Source organism: Rhinolophus sinicus, chromosome 14 (genome assembly GCF_057876585.1).
Source record: "Rhinolophus sinicus isolate RSI-liver-muscle chromosome 14, RSI-T2T, whole genome shotgun sequence".
NCBI lineage: Eukaryota > Metazoa > Chordata > Mammalia > Chiroptera > Rhinolophidae > Rhinolophus > Rhinolophus sinicus.
The window spans coordinates 158,452,501-158,468,604 of NC_142514.1; the positions used below are offsets into that span (position 1 = coordinate 158,452,501).

The 16,104-nt window shown below is 36.4% G+C and overlaps 1 protein-coding gene across 6 annotated transcripts in view; it reads left to right on the forward strand.

The window, feature by feature from the left end:
• Positions 1-16,104, forward strand: part of LUZP2 (leucine zipper protein 2) — a 463,398-nt gene that overhangs the window by 244,549 nt on the left and 202,745 nt on the right. For 4 of the 6 annotated variants that reach the window (XM_074336147.2, XM_074336145.2, XM_019742591.3 and 1 more), the window contains 3 exons: positions 749-862; positions 2,849-2,919; positions 8,849-8,930. In XM_074336147.2, coding sequence (XP_074192248.2) covers positions 749-862; positions 2,849-2,919; positions 8,849-8,930 — 267 coding nt within the window. Of the gene's footprint in view, positions 1-744; positions 863-2,848; positions 2,920-8,848; positions 8,931-16,104 lie in introns of all 6 variants that reach the window. The other 2 variants (XM_019742592.3, XM_019742593.3) reach the window with 1 other exon arrangement.

Consider the following 16,104-nt stretch of genomic DNA (forward strand, 5'->3'; position numbering starts at 1 on the left):
AATTCTTTTATATTTGCAAAACGAGAATTACAATACCTGTCTTCTTTCAAAAATCATATGAGAAAATGGAAAAACATATGTGCATAATGTATGATACTGAGATAAATAAGTCTTTCATAGTAATTTTTAACAGTCTGTTCAAATTTCACTCCGATTACTGTATTTATTGGCTGAATTTCATAGATGTTTTGTTTATTCCAATGCCTCTTTAATAGTAATAGATACTCTTAGACATGTTTGGAAAGGGTGGCTTTTCAATGGGTTTCCTTCCCTTTAAATTAGGGGTGAAACAAGGTGCCTACGTTCTGCTCCACCTCTACTCCCAAGTTTCCCCCTACTCTCATGTCAGAACCTACTTATGGCTTCGAGATACATTGGTTCAAATCATATCTCTTGCTGTAAATCTTCAAGGACCTTGGAAAAAGCTGTGGTGATGTCATGAAAATATCTGTTTTCCAAGAGGTACCTGATAAACTATGTTGTACGTGTAGAAGATGTGCGGTATTATTCTGGAAGCTCTCTGTAGTCTGGATAGCCCTCAATGCAAAATGAAACCTTTATTATAAAACAGTTTGCTTTACCAATTTTTTCCTTTTCCATGAAAGAATAAAAACAAAACATCCTAATAGTTAAGGTTTCAATTACTCTAGATATTGCTTGAAGTTCAAGGGCTTGTGATTATGACTACAGCGTCTGATGCCAAGTGGAAGTGTGGGGCGCTCATGCCTTTTCTTTCTGTGTTAGACAGGACTATGAAGAGCTAGAAAAGCAGCTGAAAGAAGTCTTTAAGGAGCGAAGCACCATCCTCCGCCAGCTGACAAAGACATCAAGAGAACTTGATGGAATTAAAGTCAACCTCCAGGTGAGATGAAAACCAATTTCCCAGCAGCAAAGGATGAGGAGTTACCTGGTTTGTCTCAATGGATTAACATGTAAAGACTCCTGCATTTATTTATTTATTTATTTATTTTTTTACCAGTTCTCTATAGTTTTCTAGGCTGGACCACTGAAGTAATTATTTATTATTATATGAGCTTTGAAAGGAAATGTCATTTGAAATGCCATCTGGGAACCTGTGGTTTGCAAATTCAGGAATGATCAAATCATGTGCTTAGCAAAGCCATCAATTTCTCACAGCTTCTAAGATCAATTTGACCCCCGTGTTTTTTATATTATGAAATAAGGACAAGTAACTATGATCGAGAGTTAAATGAACAGAGGAATGATCTCTAGAAAAGAATTTTAAATTCCACAAAGGACAGTTCTGAATTTCTTTAATAAACCTCCTTCATTACTAAAATGGGTAAGTGCCTTGGAAAGGAGAGTGTCATCTGTAAAACTGTCTTAACATTCAGTGAAATCTCAAAAACCAAGATAAGGTATATATCTGATTAGAAAAATTTTCTGAAATATCTGATATTTTCATATGTGGTTTAAATATTGTATTTATTGAGTCCCTACTGCATACTAAAAGCTTTGGCTGTTTTATAGAATTTTATTTTCATAAAGTATGTATGAGGTAGATACAATTAATGTGATTTTTCTTGTTACACATGAGGAATCGTGCTTTGAGAAGATAAGTTATTTTTGAACATTAAGGGAAGCCAGATATTAAAAACAAGTACTCTGGCTCCAGAGCCTATTAGTTATTGCACTGAACCACGTTTCTCAACCATATGGAGTCACCACTGTCCTTAGCTTTCTATTCCCATGATGATGATGATGATGATGATGATGATGATGATGATGATATCAGTAATAACTACAGCTTATGGAACATGGTCAACATCTTGTGTTAGGTACTCTTTCTATAATTCTTATTTAAGTTTCACATGACGACTATTCTATGGGTATTATTAGTTTTATCTTGTAGGTTAGAAAACAGAGTTGGAGAAAGGTTAGGAAACTATCAAAAACACAGTTAGGCAGCAGAGCTGCTATTTGAACTTAATGCCCAACCAAGCTTTTATTCCAGAAGTTATATTACATCTTGAGAACATGAAAATAAGAGCCAAAAAAAATCACTCACATCCCAATAGGACACAGAGGTAGGTAGCGGGATAACGGTGCAAGAATCAAAGTGCTATGATGGAATTATTTGCGGAGCATTAGAGAAGCACTAACTGGGATGAAAAGGAGACTAAATTGATTTCCATAGAAATCTGACACCAGAGCTGTACCTTATCATTAAGTAGAAATTCACCAGTTATACAAGGCAGCAAAGACTAGTCAAGGTACTTTCTCAGAGGCATGAAACACCTGGCACTTTGAAAATATTTCAAGCATATGGTGAAATGCCTATACTCATAGCACTGTTGTCAGTGTTTACAATATTCCCAGGACACTCAGTTTCTCTGTATCAGTAGCCCAAGTTAAGACATCGAATTACAGTCTAGAAAATTACTTGATAAAACTGAATCAATTTCATGGAGTTACATTTTTTGAAAGGGTAACAATCCTACCACTAAATGTACTTGCAATTTTTAAGAAGCCTTCTGTTTATTTTGTGCAAGCCATTGTGCAAGGAGGTTTTCATTTTTTATCTTATTAAATCCTCTTAACCTTTTCACAAAATTAAGGTAATATTATAGTCATTGTAAAATTGGGGGGAATCTCAACAGATCCAGACTCACCTCATTCCCTTTCACCTACTGTGTAGCACAGGCACTACTTGGGGCCACAACTTTCTGTGTGTATCCTTAGAACCACAAGGACCATCACTGCTTCATTTGTACGTTCTTGTTCCAGGGCATTAGTGTGGTCACACCTTGTGCCATGGAGACAAAAATAAAGTGAGCCTCGATGTATCACTTGAATAAGACTTCCTTTTCTCCTTTTCTCTTATCAGTCTTTGAAAAATGATGAGAAATCTGCCAAAACTGATGTTCAGAAACTTCTAGAAATAGGTCAGAAACAAAGGTAAGACTGTGCCTTCCTTTTATTTTCTCAGTTCCTTTTTTTAATAGTGTCAAACTGAATTCAGAAACTTCACAAAAATCAGTTCATTCTAAATGCTTTATATTTATTTATCTTACTTACACGTGAATGTATGAGAATCTTGTTCAAGTGCAGATTCTTACACAGTATATCTAGGGTGGCGCTTGAGAGTTTGCATTACTAACAAGTTCTTGGTGATGGTGATGCTAAGGCTACTTGTCTGCAGATCACAGTTCCAGTGTTTAAGGATCTGTAGTCTTTTTCTCTATTATCTTAATAAGATGGACCCATCAATAAGTCTGCCCATCAGTAAACAGATCCAATGACACTGACCTCAGTGGGCCATTTTTAATAGTATCAAAACTCAATCATGGTGATAATGGTGGGGGAGGTAAGGAATGGGGTAATCTTAGTAATAATATAAGTAGAATTAGAACATGTGATTAGTGTTGGGTTTTTTGTTTTTTTTTTTTTTGAAGGAAATGTATTGTGAGATAGATTTCTATGCAGCATAGAAGCTATATGATTTGAAATTGCTTTTGAAAGGAAAAGGAAAGTTATTTGAAGGTAGAAACAAGCTAGCATTTATTATACATTTACTACAGGCTTTGCTAGATGCTTTATATACCATGGTTCCCCAAAATTAAGACCTAGCTGGACCATCAGCTCTAATGCGTCCTTTGGAGCAAACAGCAATATAAGACTCGGTGTTATGTTATTTTATGTTATGTTATGTTACATTATGTTATTATAGTAAAATAAGACTGGGTCTTATATTGATTTTTGCTCCAAATGATGTATTAGAGTTGATGGTCTGGCTAGGTCTTAATTTCAGAGAAACACAGTGTATTTTCTTGTTCCACCCTTGCAATTCCCTTATAAAACAGATATTGTTATTCCCATTTAACAGATAGGAAATTGTTCTTCAAAGTACTTAAATAAATTGCTGAGAGTTGTATTGATTGGAATTTGCTATGCTATGTCTTACCTAATTGCTATACCCTTTCACATTAGTTTACTGACCACAAAGTTAGAAGTTGTTAAAAAATTTACACACACTATGCTATGTCGTCCTTTCTCACCATTTTGCATCTTTTCCGCTGACCTTGCTTGCCTCTTGACTAAGAAACCTCTCATTGGCATATATTTGGATTGAGTTGATGGCATGTTAAAAATATCTAAGCCAGTGTCATATATTAACTATTTTTATTACTAAAATAAAAGTATTATTTCTTGAACATAAAATTCTTTTCCAATCCAGTATTAAAAAGAGCTTCTGTAAAATATTGGTCTCACATTGTGATATTTTCATCCAAGAAACTATAATGTTGGTGTAGCCCATATGAACATACGCATATACTTGCAACGATGTAATTATTCATTTTTAAAAATTTCATGCAGTCTCTTTAAAAAGGTATCACCCTTCACATTTTACATAGGGTGACACATTACACATTTTACATTTGATGCCTCAAGTCTACTCTTGGAAAGGCAACAAAACTAGACAAAGCAATGCCAGTAAAATAACTACATATGTTAGGAATATTTTCTTCTAGAAATAAACAAACAAAAAAAACCTGCTAATTATTATTATTGAAAAATAATTTAGTGGGTTTAAGTCATATATATGTATATTATATATATGTATATATGTATATATGCATATATATTATATATATATCTGACATATATATATAATATATATGTGACTCTTTGACCACATTTAAAAGTGAAATATTTGTCTGAACATGTTTCCAAAAATATATGCTTTTTAATTGTTTCATTGATTTGAAATTAGTCACTTCTTAAAACACCTATGCTCAATACTACACAGCTATTTGCGGTTCATTGAGTTAGTGTCAAAGAATTATAATCAGCATTTTTAATAGAAATAACTCATCAAAATAGACCATGAAACACTGAAAATGATTACTTTTTATAGAACATCCCATGATGGGAGAGAATAATAAACAAAAATACGGAAAAGGGAAGTGACCTCTGCACGATGCATGTGCAACACTACTAAGAGGGTTGCAGTGATCAAAGAAGACTGAGTGAGTCAGGGAAGATCAGAAAATAAAGCAATATTCATAACCTGGGACGGGAGAGACAAACTTTTAAAGATTGGAAGGAACCTGTTTTAGGTAACTCCATAGGAGAATGGTATAAATTTTAGGGGTATTATTCTGCAAACATTGTTCAGGGTAAAAAGAAATACATAGACCAGGTGGCGTAAAGATAGCTTACAAAAGAGGATGGGGGATCCCATGGAGTGAAAGAGCAACAAAACCTGCCTTTCCTCATTTCAGGAGAGACACACATAAGGAGATGGGCTTAGCATGATGTTAACTAAAAGCCCATTCCTTTAGTTTCTTTATATTGTCATGGATTATCTTTGGCTGTTTCTGCATGACACAGAAAATAACCAGGCAAACCAGGAAAACACATAGTTAGATTTATTAAGAATTTCTTAACAATCATCTACACATTTGTTACATATACAGACTATCAGATGATGGACAAAGTCTTTCAATGAAAGGATTAAATGGAACAGATATTTTGGTATTGTGATTTCAAAGTTTTATCCAAAATTAGAAACCGTCTTTAAAATGCACAGCTTGAATAATGTACACAAATTCAGAATGTAAAACTCAATAGGTAAATTCTAATGACAGGCAATTTCTCACAAGGACATGACATGTTGTATATTAGTTTTTGTCATTTTCTTAGAGATTATAAAAATCATAGTTATCTGAATGTAAAGATGGCTGTGTTTTTCATTTCCAAAATAAGAGATATTAATAAAGAGTAAAAGAGAAAAATATGATCTTAGAAAACAAAAAGAAACAATAATAACTGATTGTAAATTTAGGAATATTATTTGAGTCTGAAAGAGTGTACTATATTGTAGATGCTGTTGGGCTAATACACCCAGTTCTCAATAAGCCTAGGAGCCTTGCCACTTGGCCCTTATCTGGAGAAGTGTTCTCTAGAAGTCCTGCTTCTTTTGTGTGACTCTGATATCACTGGCCTCAGTTAATTGGCTCAGGGATGGCCACTGAAACAACACTACATATGTCAATTAGAATTCTCCTCTTGGAATTATAGCCAAGAGGCAACTAACCAGTCTTTCTGTGTAGTTGGGACTAGACTATAAGTAAGTAAGCTCAGAGGATAATAAGTGTCCATGTAAATCATGTGGAGAGAGCAGAGAATGCCTTTCTGCCAAGAGAGACAGAAAAAGGAGTGTGTGTGTGTGTGCGTGTGTGTGTGGGTGTATGCATGTTTTTGTATGTGTATGCGAGAGAGAGAGCGTGCGAGCACATTGTGTTGACTTTTGAGTGTTACATTGTCAGGAGTATTAAGACAGCCTAGATCATAGTCATAGAGGAGTTTGCAGGTTGATGGAGTTTTAAACTTACTATGTGAGGAGTAAGAGAGTATAACCACATCATAGAGACTCTGGGGGATAGAAGTGCCTGGAAGACTATCTTGAGAAAAAGGTAATAAAACATTTATTCTCTATGGTGGTTGGTGGGCAGAATACTAGAAGGCAATTTGGGGCTCTGTATACTGAGAGATTTTACAATATCACATTCTCTAAATATGAAAAGAATGATTGGGGTAGTGGTAAGTTCTCCATGTAGTTATTGTAGTACAAGCCTGAAACCACTTGATAAAAAGCAATGCCTTCCAGTAGAGTGTGTGTGTGTGTGTGTGTGTGTGTGTGTGTGTGTTTTCATGTTTATAATTTGGGATGGAAGATGTGTGAAACAGCTGCCCTTTAAAATCCCTGTAACCATGATGCTTCATGCTAAAATGTACTTAACAGCTGAACAACCTGTCACAGGTGTCACTGGAGCCATCTGTTCTTTAGAATTAAGCTCAGTTCAGTGCTAAATAGGGCCCTAGAGAAGCTAGACGTAGTTTGGGCAAATTGTAGTTGGTGGAGGGGGGTATTACATAAGCAAGACAAGATTCATCTCTCATAGGAATATAACTTAGCAAGTCTGTGAGGCAGAAATTTGGGGCCACATGCAGAAAAGGAGATGGAGAGATCCGGAAGATTCAAAGGGCCCACTTTACCATCCTGTCTGGTAGCTTTTCTTGCACAGTGAAGATGTGCAGAATTCTCTACTTCCTCAGTTTTTGTTAACAGCTTTTACAGTTTATTGTTGTCTTTCTCCCTACATTACCTACAGATGTCAGTAGGTGGGAATTTTTTAATATACACATATGCTCATTTTTATAAGACTTATAATATTTTATAATTCAATTAAAATATAGATGTATCAGCATTAAAAAAAATAAACATTTAAAATCGAAAAATAATATTAAATGATAATTATTATAACATTTTACTATATGATTTTTTTATCAGTTGGCAATCTAATAGTTGAATTGTGTTTTCGTTCAGTACTTGTTGAAAAGTTGAGGGTTAGGGATAGCATGTAGATTCTTTTTCCTTTTTTCTCTCTCTCTGTGAACAGAGATGTTATAATAACTTCTTTAGAGTTTGAGCAAAAGCATGTTATACACTTCACCCAAGCAAGCGTAAATCATCTAACATCCAAAGAGGCTGTAATTATTTTATAACTTGTTTCAATTGTATTTTGCTTTGGCAAAGTCCAAATTGATTTCAGTCTCATTGATATTCCTGAAATGGAAATTGGGACCTAAGAGTTTCTAGAGTATAAAATCTGGGGGTGTCAGTAGCTCCCATTGGCTGAAAGAACAGTTTGGGTTTGTGCAGGATGTGGTGGGTCAAAGAAGTGAACTTAAGGACCTAGAGTGGTGCTGGTGGTTGTGACAACAATCTCATATTTATTAAGTGATTATTTTCTAGGCATGATGCTAAGCATTTTGCTTGCATTATGTCATCGAAACATCACTACAAACCTGTGAGATAGTTCTATCATTGTGCCCATTTTATAGATGAAAACAATCAGTCTGAGAGAGTGCTATCCTATTCCCTAGTCTCTATATTGTGGTTCTAGAGGTAGTCTTTTGGCACTCAATTGGGAATTTTAAAATAGTGAGGGTACTGGTAAGACTAGAGAAGTTTCTGTTTAGTGGTTGCTGTTACATTGAAGGAGTTCATTCCTCTGGCCAGAATTAACACACATGTGCACACACTCACTGCTCCACTAACTTTTATCTGATATCCGGACTTTTTGAAATGATGGCTTAGGTGATAACACTAAGTTGCAGGAAGATGCTATGATTTGTCATAAATGAGTAAATGCAAAACCCTTGAAAACAATACATATTTATGGAGATATTTATATTTTTAACAAGTGGACAGCGTCCATGTGTATTTGTGAGCTTGAGACATAATGTGTATACATGTGCAGATGAGTATTTTTTTATTACCCCTAATAAATGGGGGTATTTCTGCCCTCAAAGCGGAAATAAGTTTCCTTTCTCTTCATATAACGTCTCAGGCTTTATGAAGGATGTCTAAAGCACAATGCTTTTGAGTTAATCAATTAGGAGCATCCGAAGGGAACGGTAATTTTATCCTATCAGCAGTCTATGGTAACTTTTTCCTAGCCAGCATGTTCACACCCTCGCATGCTGTCACTAAAATTAGCTTTTCAACTCTAATTATTCCACTGATTTGATTTGACACATTATGCAGCTCACAGATGATTCACACTGTGGGATTCTCATAAGACACAATAGCAAGGCAATTTCCTTTAAATACAGCTTGCTTTTAGTACTTGCATGGGAGAGAAAACCCTTTATTACCAGAATCCAGACATACACCCTGTATGCTTAACTGTGTCTCTATTCAATTCTACTTATCTGTTTCCCAAATGTACATAGACAACAAAACTTCCTTTCATCATGTCCATAGGAAATAACGCAATTATATTATGTCTCCCTTTTGCTCTCTATTTTCTACTAGAGAACAAATGAAGTCTCTCCAGGAGGCCCTGCAAAATCAACTTAAAGAGACATCTGAGAAAGCAGAAAAACAACAGGCTACTGTAAGTGTATTTCTTTTTTGGATCTGTCGCTTTGGGGCTGGGAAGTTATTTTATTTATTATTTTTTTTGGTCTTCAAAAATCACCATGGAACAAACACATCTGTAAAACATAAAAATGAAAATACAATGAAGAAACTACAGTCACCGAGATTATAAGCATACTTGGTCAGCATTCATTCCCACAAAAATATTTTTGTTATGTTTGATTCTTAAGCGTCTTCTAATTCCCAAGCCCTCATTTCAGGATAAAACGATGAGGGAAAGAGTGGGGCAAGAGTATTTAGTGTCAGGCCCCACATGCATGACTCTTGAATTGTGGGGTGTAAGTTACCTTGAACTAAGTTAAGCTGCACAGATCTCTAACCCACATGATGCATCCACTACATAGGAATCTGTGAGGTCACACCGACTGCCTACTCTGTCACCTCCACAGGTGATTCTGAGGCACCACAAAGTTTAAGAATCAAAATTCTCTCCAGATTTTTCTCTTTCAAATGATGTTCTCTTGATTCCCACATTTCAGTTTTTATCACTAATACTCACCGTAGGCTACAGGGATGGTGATCTTGATAGCAATGCTGAAAATTAGATGTGTACCTTATTCTCCAGACTCACCTTTTGCACCACATGGGGATTGGGCCTTTTACTTTGTTTCTAGAACCTGAAACTGTTCTAAATTACAGTATATGGATAGAAAATTGAGGTATGGTAAGCCTAACAGATCAGGAAACTGCTATTGAAACGATATTTTATTTGTCACAGTTCTCAAGAGGAGTAGCATGCTGTGTTGGCCGTGAGGCAGAGGCTGGCAGGGGAACTGTGGACATGAGCCTTTACTGTGGTTTCTATGGGAAGGAGTGGGTGAGGCAGGGTAAGGAGTCTTAAGGTTGGCCAGTTTAAATGATTTCAGTGGGCTCTGGGGCATAGAGACCACCCCTAGATGTCTGATACCTGGCCCCAGGGTGATTAAGGAAGGTACACAGTCGCCTGGAGTGTAAGTACCTGACACAGGGGTGGCTAGGGCTGTGGGCTCTGTATTTTTAAGTCTGTATTTGAGAAATATAACACCAGAAGGAGGACCCATTTGGTGAGGTGGTTGGGGAGGGTACAGCAACAGGGAAGGCAGGAGGTGAAGTAGGATGACTCAAGCATATTATTGGGTTGTCCATAACAAGGCTTGTCCACACATATGTGTAGGGTAGATGTTAAAGCATAGAGTTTGCAAAAGCTAGAAACACGATCAATACTGTCACCATCAAGATCAGCAACCGGGGATCCCAACCCCTCTAAGAACTGTCAGCCTGCCTTTCATTTGCAAGGCTTCCTTGATAACCTGGATGAGGGTGTGGAGTTTTGCTTCTGAAACTCAGCCCTATCATCTGGGACACCTGCTTCCTGAAGACAGTATTTCTAATAATGATTGTGGGCTTTCCCAGGCACAGAATTGTTTCTTGTGAATGGATTCACTATCACCTGTGCTGCCCTCTTATGTGGACAAGCGTGTTGGTTCCTCTCTGCTGTGCCATGGCAACACTCACTCCTCACCTGCAGTGCATCTGATGTCTAGCTCTCTGGACACCTGATGTTACACAAAAGCACAGACACACCTTCAGCATCAGCATGCCGATGTCTGTCCTCAGCACCTGATCCAGACTAGGTGCTCCTATTTCGGTCTTGTCCAATCCCATGTAACCTGGATTTCTTCATAGCCTGGTCACAAATGATGACAGTTAGAGCAAAATGTGGTCACACATACTGTTAATCTCAGAGCCTCACAATAAATTACACACTTTTTTTTTTTTTGACTGAAAATGAATAACTCACAGAAGGTTAAGTTTCTTGCTTGTGTGTACGCACCTAATAGTTGGAGGAACCAAAGCATGAACCCGTGATTATTCCAATAGGTTATACAAACTGTGTCTGAGATCCAAAAAGAAAAATGCTGTAACTTTTGAAAGAGCACGGCCGAATTGAGAGCATCTCAGTATAGGAAATATCATGGAGGAAGGAGGCCCCACTGGACGAGTTGTCCTTGCCCTCATCTCAGCATGTTTGCTGTGCCTTTCTTATGGCTTAACATTGAATCTTGAGGGAGGGTTTCCCTTTCCCATCCCAAAATACTCTGCTAAATAAAAAACTCCCTAAGTGGATTCATAACCTAATATGGACTCCGGAATAAGGTTCTTCTGGTTTTAAATTCCTAGTGGGCCGTCTACTAGCTCTGTGAAGTTGAGCAAGCTCTTTAACTTCTGCAGGTTTCCTTATTTGCAGAATTTTGATGATGATTCAAATTAAAATAACATATACACTTTCCCTAAAATCATATCTAGCATATAATATATAGTAAACACTAAGCTAATATCATTTTTCTTCGCACTCTCCTTGTTTTTTTTTTCAGTTTAATCTCCATTGCTTCTTAGCTGAGTGAATATAAGAAAGTTATTTTATATCTCTGAGACTCTTTTATTGTAAAAAGCATATCAGTGCTACTTAAGTAACAGTTTATTTGGTGATTATATGAGCTAATGCATGCAAAGTGTTGAACAGAGTATATAATCAATTGTAAACAACTTCGAAATTGTATCAAAGTTTTACAAGACTGTCCCCCACCCCCAACTTCAGATACCAGTCACAAGCCCAGGTTGTTACCTGTGCTTCTGACCTACCAGCTACAGATTGGAGGTTCTAATAAACATCTCCTTCAATTAATTTGCTAGATTGGCTCACAGAACTCAAGAAAGCATTTTACTTACTAGATTACCAGTTCACTATAAAAGGATATAATTCACTAACAGCAGAATGGAAGAGATGCATAGGGCAAGTATGGGGAAAGGGCATGGAACTTCCGTGATCTCAAGTACATCACTCTCCCTGAGTCTGCATGTGTTCACCAGTCCTGAGCTGTCTGGACCCCTTCCTTTGGGATTTTATAGAGGCTTTATTCCTTAGGCATGATTGATTAAATTATTGGCCATTGACAATTAATTCAACCTCCAGCCCCTCTCCCTTCCCCACAGGTCAGGGGAATGTGACTAAAAGTTCCAATCCTATAATCACATGGTTGGCAACCCACTCCCATCCTTAGGTGCGGTCGAAAAGCACTTAGGAGATTCCAAGAGCTTTAGGAGCTGTGACCCAGGAACTAAGGATAAATATATATATATATATATATATATATATATATATAGTTTTTTTTCTTATAAATCACAATATTCATAGTCATCATCATCGTTATCACTATTACTGGTTCATCTTTATAACCATTTCAGCCCTTTGATATCCAGCAATGACAAAGTAATAATTATCAGGAATGAGAGAATAATTAGTACCTGATAAAAGGAAAATTAAAATAATATATTATTATAGCTCATTGTCCATAATTCAGGAGAATATTTGTCCTTAATTCTATTTATATTGCTCTTCAAAATAATTTTGTTATGCAATGAGTTGCCAATCACTGCTTTCGAAAGCTGACTTTAAATTGTTTGAGACTGACCTGGAGTTCCCAGGAAAGTAGAAACCCTTTCTTTGTGGGAATCAGACATTTTACCTATTAGTGATCAAGGTTAAACATGGCTTCATTCTCACTGCTATTATTATAATAACTAGTATTGAGGTGACCTTTTTACTATTGGCTTGCATTTTCTTAACTGCAGACTGACTTTTCTTCTTTACATTTGCTATTGTTGTCATTTAAACATAATTTTAAAACCAGATAGGTTTATATAGGTATATAAAGAGATATAGGTACATATATGGGTATATTGGTGTGTGTGACTGTGTGTGTGTCTGTAGAAAGACAGAAAAAGAGACGGCGATAGAGGGGAGAAAATCAGAATACATTTCAGCTTAGGATTCTCTTTTGTCATTCATTATATTTTTTAAGAATATTAAAATATTAAAAAAGAAGAATTGGTACATAATGTGTAATCCTTCAATTAGAAATGAGTATCTTGGTATAACTAGATGATGTGAAGTAATACCAGGAAGTGTACCTCACTCCTCTCTTCAAGTTAACAAGTGTTTACATCCATTCAACCATCTGATAACAACATTAGAAAATGTATATATTATTGTAGCGGCAGTTCATGGTACCAAAAAAAGTCCAAACAAACAACTAAAAAGGAAGTTTTAGTGGAGTTGGCCTGACATGTAAATAAATGAGAAGGGACTATCTTGGTCTTTTGTCTTTTGCATGAGAAGATATAAGAGGAGATGAGAGAGAGAGAGAGTACATTTCAGACAGCTTTAAAGTCAGAAGCCTTTTTCTCCCATGGGAGCTTCTCCTTATGTGGTTGCAGCCCCCTTTAGAGAATTATCCACTGTGACATTTTGGAACCGAGGCTGATAAAAACTTTATATCATGTATGATAACAACACTCTAGACCTTGTATTCATACTCCAGGGAAGGGTATATCAGAACTGGGAAATAGACTAGTCACCCTTTCTTACACGGATGAATGCCCATTCTTTTACCAAATATTGGACAATTTAATGAGAAATTTCTGAAATACTCCACAGAACAGACCACTCATCTCTTGAGCGCCCTTCCTGACTTCCACGGACTTAGGGCCCTTGCATGTGGGATCCTCCCATATGCAGTTACAGTAACACATGCATACCTGTTGTTGCTGTATCATTTGGCCATGATTGTCTCTTTTGGTATTCCTCTAGGAGAAAAAAAGGAAAGTAGATGCAGTTTTATAAATCAGCTGTTAAAAACAAGATTGTTTGACAATAGTCTATCTCATAACACACAAACACACATACACACACAAAACTGATGTTAAAAAAACAGGAATGCAATCATCATTAACATTGGTCTTCAAATAGTTTATATGTTGGTAGCTTATAATAATGTATTCAAAAAATAAGCACACCCAACCAAACTATCAAATGGGTTTACTTTAGAGTCAATTTCCTACAGAACTCCTTAAATAAATTGTATATTCAGATGTTTTGCAATATTTTTATTAATAGGAGATAAAATTATCCTTCAACTTTCTCTTTTCCCTACCTGTCTTCTACACCTACTAGAATAGTGTATTATAGAAATGTATTTTAATCACATTCAATACATATGCACATACGCACATATAAGTATCCTTCTTATGTTTGATATGCTCTTATAATTTTTACTCTATTTATTTAATGGTGGCCTTGACTTCCTACATTTCTATATTCAAAATGTATGTAGAATGGCCAGGTTTGATGATATGATTTTATCAGAGGCTCATTGCTTATACGTCCATTTATAAATACTTATTAATCTCTTGCTAAGAACTAGAAATCTCAGCATAAACCATCCTTTTTTCACCCATCATCATCATGAGAAGCACTTATTAAACGCTACAGAAGCACTTATTGATTGCATATTTGGTGAATTATTCTCCAGACAATAAACTGATGACATTGCTAACTCCCTCCCCCCAAATCAACCCTAGAGAAACTGTAGAAGTTAGGGGTAAATATACACTAAAGAATAGACAAAAACAAGGGGAAAAACAAAAAAAATAAAAGGAAAAAGAAATGATGAGTAACTCCTGGGGAGACAGGTGATTCACAGGAATGCGTGCCTATGTGTTGGGCAGGAGCGGTCGCTGTGGGCTGGGGCAGAGGGCAGCAGTAGGATGCAGGAGCTGGCAGGCTGAAGGGCATCTGTACATCCTGCTTTCCTGCATTTCACCACTCTTCCTTCAGAGCATCACCTCCCTGTCCTTCATCCTGGAAGTCAGTAGCAACAACTCATTTATCTATGGTGACATCAGTGCTGCCTGAAGCTCTGCTGAAGGAGGAAGCTGAAGGGATCAGAAGTGGTGGTGTTCTTACCACTCCCCCCACCTTGGTGCTGTGGTTCTGAGGTTCTCTGCCCAAGATCTTTCCTTTTCTCATGAAGACAGCTGCCTCTTTTTTTTTTTTTTTGGCCCTTTTCTTATACATATTACCACGCAGAGTAGCTAATAACCCAAAGAGAAAAGAAGCTAAGAAGCTAAAATAACATGACATATGAGATATGAGATATGGAGCTATGAAAAAGGAAAACAAAAAAACAGATATATTAGACCACATGTGCACTCTGAAGCAGAATTACTGAAATACATGAACTAAGAATTTATGCTACACATCTGAAATACACCCAAGGAGATAAGGGAGGTATTGACAATGCACAGGAAAAATAAGAAACCATAAAAAAAGCTAGTTGGAAATATTAAGTATATGAGCTCTGACAATTGAGTTTGTGAACTCATCCTAGAAAAAGTGCTACATACCTCATTGCTGATTATCACTACAGTCACCTTCAAAGGTCTCCCCTTGGGAAGCTATGCACTGACGCCAACAGCTAGTCCACCCTTCAAAGAAATTTTGGAGTGCTTTTTCTGTAATGGCCGTCAGAGCTGTCGTATTACACTTGATGCTCTGAATGTCATCAAAATATCAAAATGTCTTCCTTTCAATATTTCCTTTATCTTCAGGTGAAAAAAAGAAGTGATTGGGGGCCAGATCAGGTGAGTAGGGAGGGTGTTCCAATACAGTTATCGGTTTACTGGCTAAAAACTCCCTCACAGACAGTGCCATGGGAGCTGGTGCATTGTCGTGATGCAACAGCCATGAATTGTTGCTGAAAAGTACAGGTCATCTAACTTTTTCACACAGCCTTTGTAGCACTTTCAAATAGTAAACTTGGTTAAGTGTTTGTCCAGTTTGTAGAAATTCATAATGAGTAATTGTTCTGATAGCAGAAAAGGTTAGCAACATCATTGCAACAAGTTCGCAAACATTACTGACAGACCACATGTATACAAATTCAATAGTATATTAGCAAAATATATCATCATGATCGATAAGTGTGAACATCTCTGAGATAATCACATCGCCAGCATATTTTGTATCATTCCTGGGGTCCTCTAGGACTGTGTTGTCCAATACGTAACTAATAGATATGTGAGACAATTGAGCATTAAAAAATGGCTAGTCCAAACTGAGATGTGCTGTAAGTGTAGAAAACACAGTGATTTTTAAAGAGTTATTGCAAAAGAATAACATCAATTGTCATTAATAGTCTATTTTATGTAAAAATGATATTTTCAATACATTAAATAAAACATATTGGTAAAATTAATTTCACCTGTGTCCTTTTATATTTTAAAATGTGACTACCAAATATTAAAATTTG